General features: G+C 37.0%; 1 protein-coding gene across 1 annotated transcript; it reads right to left on the reverse strand.

The window, feature by feature from the left end:
- Positions 1-5,434: 5,434 nt before the first annotated feature.
- On the reverse strand, positions 5,435-7,312 carry LOC127108078 (uncharacterized). The gene is made up of 3 exons (XM_051045449.1): positions 6,217-7,312; positions 5,923-6,171; positions 5,435-5,742 (listed from the first exon to the last, which is right to left on the reverse strand). The coding sequence occupies exons 1-3, from the start codon at positions 7,310-7,312 to the stop codon at positions 5,435-5,437; spliced, it is 1,653 nt and encodes a 550-aa protein (XP_050901406.1).
- Positions 7,313-7,639: the final 327 nt, after the last annotated feature.

Below are 7,639 nucleotides of genomic sequence, written 5' to 3' on the forward strand. Positions count from 1 at the left end.
ATGAGGGGTGTGCCTCATAGCTCTTATCCCTGGCCTGGGAGAGCTTTAAACAATAGAATGTGTGGGAGTTCAGAAAGTTGGAACTCTTCTCCACAAATGATTTGACTCTATAAGATCTTGGGGTAATATCCACAATGCATCAACATGTTATGTGAGCAAAGTGGATGACACACTGAATAGTAGGAGATGGACTGCACATCTCTTTTATCTACCAATTGCCTCATAAGAGGACTTTTCCTTCTTGGCACAAAGAGTAAACAATCACAAGCATTGCCTCTTAAGGAGGACTTCAGACAGGTGTCTGCCCACATAACAGGACAGATCTTCCAAACTACATGAAGAAGAGAGGTTATACCTAAGTGGTTAAGCAACCAAGCAAAAGCAAGTTCAAAGTGAACTTAAGCAACTAATGTACCTGTGGAAACATCAAACAAATCAGTACAACTATACAGACAAACAACCAACAGTTAATATCAATAGTCAAACCCAATAAGCAAAGGCATAAGCCACAAGTCAAGCTCAAATGAATTAACAACCCTACAAAACACACAATGTTAGTAGTCAAAGGAAAACATCAAATGCTCAAGGGATGGAGCATCAACAACTATGTAACTTGGATGTTCAACCTGAAATCAAAGCTTCAAACATGAGAGGCAAACCACTAGGTCAAAACCTAGGGTCAAAAATGGAGAAAAAATTTAAAACAGAAGCTGAAAATTAACATGAATCAACTTCAAACACATCTTGAAACAATCCAAAAGGTCTCACATCAATATCATATACCAAAAGTATTTCATGATCAATTGAAGTTCAAGGCAATTTTAAAGCACAAATGTGACCAACCAGAATGAAAAATCTCAATTAAATCAGAAAAGATTCAAATAATTCCCAGAAAATTCATGCTCATTCACAACATCCATAATATGCATCATGCAAAAAATCAGAGCAATTGGAATTCATTAGGCATGGTAAACACATCACATAAGATGAACAAGCAAAGGTGTGACACAAATTGTCACACCTACATTCACATGATCATAAAACAGCAATGACATATGATAAAAATACCAAATCAACACCATAATTTCAAGCAAAGTGTCTAGTTTCATCATGCAAATCTTCAGATTCATTGGATAAAAGCTCAGCATTTCACAAATGATATGGCAAGGCAAGGTACAAAATGCATACATGTTTACAAACCCTAGCACAAAATAATTTCCAGCCATGCACAATTTATGGAAAAATGATCTAAAAATACTAGACAAAAAATGTGACATAATGCAAAAAACCACATATTTTTTGAAGCAATTTTCAATTAGATATGAATTTTATAAGATGATGAAAAAATAAAAAAAATGCATGAAGCCAAGGCATGGAAATAATGGAGGGAAATGTAAAATCAAAGAAGCATTTGAATAATTGGCCTGGCGCGGAATCGAACAAGGTGCCAATTCAAATAGTGGCGCGCCTTGGAGATGAAACTCAGTGTTTCATTAAAACGTTGGCAGAGTCAACGCAAGTCAATATGCGGTAGCCAATGAGAACGCACGCATGGGAAATGTTTCAGCCAATCACAAGCGAGTTTTACACAAACACATGCAGAACGCAGGAAAAGTATTTTGAAAGATCAAACGCGTTTCTGGAAATGAAATTCATCATCTTCATCGTGTTCATCATGAACAGTGCCAGGCTCAAGAACAAAAATTCTCAGAAATCAAAATCAAACATATCATGGTGTAGATCTTTCAGCATACAACACGAATCCATGCATGGTTTAACCTAATTCCAACTATCATGAGCAAATCGAAGCCAAGAACATTCATGCACAAAACTTTAAATTGACCTAACTAACTCAATTCTGCATGGAATTTAATGATCTAAAGCTCAGAATATTCAGCATCAAAAGATCTATAACAACATCATAATCATTTTAAGAATTAGAGAGATCGATTCAATGACCTCTTGAAGAAGCAGAACTGGAATTGGTGGATCCAAGGCCTTGCAATGCTCCAGACTTCTTCTACAATGCTTGTATGATTGATTGGATGAAGAATTGAAGTTTAACTGTGCACGAATCCTCCAAAATTTCAATTCACCATTGTTGCATCAAAGCTCCAAGCATGAACAAACAGGCACTGTTTTCTTCAATTCTACATGCAAACCTACTCAAAAACTCTTCAGGACCAAGGATCAAGCAATGGAATGGTTTGAATGTGAAGAATTTTCAAGAAAAAAGTGAGAGAAAATTTGTGTATTCTAGATCTAGATCTGAAGTTATGAATGTTGTTAGCTGAAAACAGTTAGGGTTTGTGTTATATACTCCCTCCTAATCATGCTCTTAATCATGTTTAAGTAAATGGTAAATGGATTAGCAAAAATGTGGTGTATGTGCAAATTAGCAATTTCACCCTATGCATGAAAATGCATGATGAACAGTGCACGAAATCACTTGATTTTCACTTAAAACCACATTTTAAAATCAATGGTAATTGCCAAATGTTCAAATAATTCACCAATTTTAAATTTCAAGATTTCCCTCCAAAAATTCAAGAATTGGCAAATAATTATATGATGACAATTGATGAAATGCAATGCAAGATTTTGAAATTAGAAGTCAAAATGAGAAATTAGCAAAAAGAACCACTTGAATTGGAGCTTTGGTTGAGAAGTTATGCACATTTGAAGTTCAATGTACATTTTGCCATGTTTTGATCATATCTTCTTAACCACACATGAGAAATTGATGATCCTGGACTTTTTGGAAATGGGAGAGAAAGATCTACAACTTTCATGTTCAACAAAATTTCATTTGAAGATTTTTTGGTGATGTAATTTATTGAAGTTAGGTTTAAACCTTTCCATTTTTGGCAATTTTGAATTATAGGTCACTTTCTATTTTTGGAAAGTTTTGACCTGACTTTATTTTCTTCAATGTTGATGTTTGAAATGTCAAATGAGACTTGTTTGAACATGAATGAAGTATTTCTAATCACTTCCCACCTCCAAATCCACTATTGACTTGGCTGTTGACTTTCTAGGCCTCCAATTGATCTGGCAATGTTCTGATGAAGTTCAAGCCTCTACCACTTGGGATTTTGATTCAAAATGACATCATAGCTCATATGAAGTCTTGATAATGACTGTGGTGTCCAAATTCTCAAGAATGGCCACTATCTATTGCTCAATGACTGCCTTTGACTGCTTTGACTATTGATTGCTTCATCTGCAAGACAAAGGTTAGATGACATATTTTTGTACTTTTGGTTAGTAGTAACAAGAAAAGCAAAGATATACCAATGCAAAACATGCTTGGTGATCAAGAATCACTCTCAAAAGGATAACCAACCCACTGGGAAGGAGGCAAGGTGCACAATGATCCTTGAGGCAATGATATGGTATGATATGATGCCATGAGGGATCTTAGGGACAAAATTGGGGTCTTACACCTCTCTTACACTTTTTTCTTCTTCTCTCTCCATATTCTCTCTCTCTCAATCTAACTTTTTATCTTCATTAAGAAATTAATGTTTTAAACAAAAATATATATAATTTACATTTAAAAAATAGTTCTATCATAAGATCTAGTATAGTACTTTAAACATTTTCATCTTCTTACAAAACAATCTTCGATACATCATCTGTGTTGTAGCCTAGCTTTAGTAATCATAAGATCCTCCTATTCAACCGAGAATAGAAACACCTAGCAACAATTTCACACGTTTGTTTAAATAAACTAAATAACACGATTCTTGAAATGATGTGTTAATGTGTTCACGAATTTTTTTTAGTAGTCTTTTATTCAATTTTACCACCACAAATCATCTTTGGATCACTAGTTGTTGCCTAATGTAGCAGTTTTCATAAAATCATGTTAAAAAATGACTTACTATCATAAAAATAGTTGAAATTCTTGTATCAGATATGAGATGCCGAAGGTAATGTCACGACACTAATATCTGAACAACAGATGAAATATAAACAGAATAAAAATCATTAAACAATTGAAAAGCGACACAGGCAATTGTTAACCCAATTCGGTGCAAACACACCTACGTCTAGGGGCTACCAGCCAGGAAGGAAATCCACTAAACAGAATTAGTTCAAAGACTCTCAGTAAACAACTTCAAGTTACAGTCTTTTCACCTAATCTCTACCCGTGTGACTTCTATCTAAGAACTCTTAGATATGAGACCCTACTCACTCCCCCTCAATCACAGAAGTGATACTAGAACAAATACCATAAAGAAAGAAGACACACTTCAAGGACACACACTTGATCTTGCTTAAAAGCTTCAATCAAGTAAACAAATACACTCGTACTTCAAAGCTTAGAGTGAACAAATTACAACTTAAAACTCAGTTCAATTCACACATCAACAAGATGAATGAATGGATCAAAATTCACAAACGTACATTAGGCTAACAACCTTAATACTCACTTACTTCAATGTTCATATTTTTCTGTACAATCACATAGGGTTCACAAGGTCTTTAGATAGAAGCTTTCTGAATGGGCCTGGGCAACATGAAACCCTAATTCTTTTTAACGCGTATTCCCTAGGAATTAGTAACAAATCATTCCTCTTTGGGAAACAGAATATTTTGGTTTTAAATAGAATTACTCCTTGAATAACGCATGCAATCACCACACATAAGCACACAAAGACTTGTATGAAACGCGTAACAACAAAATACATAACATTCAGACTGAATGTTCTGTAAGCATGTGCCGTAACATCGGGTCTGACATCTTGAATAAATCCTGCACAACCATATCAAACAACCCGCAGAAAGCTGATATCACATGTCAAGACAACAAGCGTGACTTCTTGTGATAACACTTAAGTTTTACCAAAATTGATGCCAATACATAGAACTAACAAACTCCCCCTTTGGCAAATTTTGGCTAAAACAAACAACAGATCACACGTACACAAGAAATCAATCATAGTATTAGTTCAGCAGCAGAAGTAAACATACACACATTACTAGTAAAAATAACAACTAGTAAACACACAAGCGCTTGTACTCTCCCTCAAGCCCATGCAACATTCTAGAACACAACAGCTCCCTCAACAACCACACGACTTCACACAAACAGACCACAGAGAATTCTCCCCCTGTGCCAAACAAACAAACACCAGAATTCTCCCCCTGTAACAAACAAACAGAGCACCAACAATAGCTAAGCAAAGATACTCAGCTACAACTACAGCTACTTCTCCCCCTTTTTAGCCAAAAGAGACCAAAGAGACAAAATAAATGTCCATCTAGTCATAAACCGAAATACCAGAAATTAGAAAGTTACAACACCAAGTTCATACGCAGCTGAAAGAATGTTGAGAAACAAACCAAAAAAAACAAAGAAATCCACCAAATCAACAACAAACAGCCAAGAAAATCATCAAAACACGAGGGACCAAAGCCGACAGAGCTACTCAGTAGAGCTTGAGTTTGCAGCTTCTTCATCAGCACCAGAACCAGCATTGTCACTGGCATCATCATTGTTTGCATACCTCTCACTAGAGGTGTGGGCTTCAGCTTCTTCCTCATGAGCAATATTTTCACCCTCAGCTTGTTCCAAGCTTGCAATCAAGGCTTCCAATGATTGTTTTCTAGTTATGGCTACCCTTATCCCTTCACCTAGCTCTTTGCACGTTTCCTTAAGCTCAACAATTGTTCCAACTTTTGAGGCTGGCCTTTTCATGGTAGATGTCATGACAATATCCTCGACATGACTTCCTTCAAACAGTTTATATTGCACAAACAGAGCAGGTTTTCTTCTACTAGGTAAGTCATTAGAGCATAGAATACCAGGGTGTTGATTTAAGATAATTCCACAGATCATAGAGGGAAAGGCAATTGGCAGCTTAACTGCATTAGTAGTTGCATGCTTGATGATTTGTTCAAACATAAATCTACCATAGTCAAATTTTACTTTTGTTCCATCAGCAAAAATAAACCTCCCAAGAGTATTAGCAATGTTGGAGATATGGTTGGTAGGGACCCAGTTGGTAGCTCCTATTTTATGCAGGATAGCATACTTGACAGTCAACTTCCCAGCAGGAAGATGCTTTTTAACCGGCCAAACTTTCACCTGCCTAGCTGTAATCTCCCTACATACTTGATTGTCTGTAACTTCTAATTCTCCTGCACCCTCAATTTTTCTGCCTAGAAAATTATTAATAACAGTATGAGAGAATGTTATACACTTACCCCTCACATACACCTTACAGAACTCCTTACCGTTCTTATCAGAAATATCCTCAGGAATGTTAACAATAAATTCCTTAACTAAACCTTCATAGCATGGAGAGAACCCAGCAACAGTTTTCAACAGCCCAACAACTTTTATCAGGTCCATGACCTCCTTGACATCAGCAGCATCTTTTCCCAACTCCCTTTCCACAGCTACCCTTCTCTGAATCACAAATTTCCACTTAACAGCTCCATCCTCAAGATGGAAGGAGATGTTATCCAAATGAACAGCAGGGACTTTAACAGGAGACTTCCTAACAGTAGTTTTCTTTGCAGGCGAGATGTCAGGGACATCTTCCTCAACATCCTCTTCAGGCTCAGAATCATCTCTGGCCTTCCTCTTCTTTACTTCAACCTTGTTCCATGGTTTGGAGGGACCAATACCAGCAGTCTTCTTGGCTTTTCTAGCTGACATAAGTTCAGCCACAGATTTTCCTTTGCGAGTCTGCATGCGTTTAGCCACACTTGGCTTCATGTGATGAATCAAGATTTCCTCTTGATCATCAGAGCTACCATCCTCTAGATCAATCACAACATATGCATCATCATGCTTCTCAGAGTGGGAAGCATTAGTAGTGTGAGAAGCCACGAATTTCCCTTTTTCAGACATGGTCTGCCCTAGAGAGCGCAACCCTTCAGCAGCCAAGTCTTTGTCAGAACTGGAAGAATCGACATCCTTACCACTATGTTGTTCAACCTCAGGAGAGGGGTACATTTGAGAAAAGGGAGTATAAACTCCCTTCACGGGGTGGCCTTCATTTAGAATCCTAGTGACTAGGTCTCTTATAACACGATCAGTATAGTGTGTTCCTTCCTTAGAGTTAGTGGCAGGAGTTGGACCAGAAGGAATACTAGAGGGATTACCTTGATTAGAACATGCAGAAGCGGAGGCATCAATGGAGATGGGTTGGTTTAAGTCAATGTCCTGGACAGGAATAACAGAGAGAGGAGAAATATCCAGAATCTCATCATCAGGGATGCCCATGGAAGAAGCACTAACGTTTAGAGTAGACCTAGTAATTTTTGAAGCAAGGGTATCTTGATGTTGTGACATTTTGGAGTTTTTCTGGAAAAAATAATGTTGCCCTAGCAGAGGTTTGTGGATAAGGAAAAGGAAGATGGAAGAGTTGGAGTATGTAATGATGTTATGGGGGTAGCGTGTGAAGGTGGAATAGATGATATTTCCAAAACAAAGTGATGATTTACCATAATGAGGACACTTTATTTTAAGACAATAGACAGTAATTTGATTATTTTTTCCACTCCAGATTAATTGCTACAAGTTTTCATAAATGTAAATTCCTAATTTCCCTCTCAGGAGTTCAAATTGATTGGTATCCAAGGCCTTTATAAAAATATCAGCTAACTGCATCTCAGTAGC

This window comes from Lathyrus oleraceus, chromosome 1, assembly GCF_024323335.1.
Source record: "Lathyrus oleraceus cultivar Zhongwan6 chromosome 1, CAAS_Psat_ZW6_1.0, whole genome shotgun sequence".
In the NCBI taxonomy this organism is placed as follows: domain Eukaryota; kingdom Viridiplantae; phylum Streptophyta; class Magnoliopsida; order Fabales; family Fabaceae; genus Lathyrus; species Lathyrus oleraceus.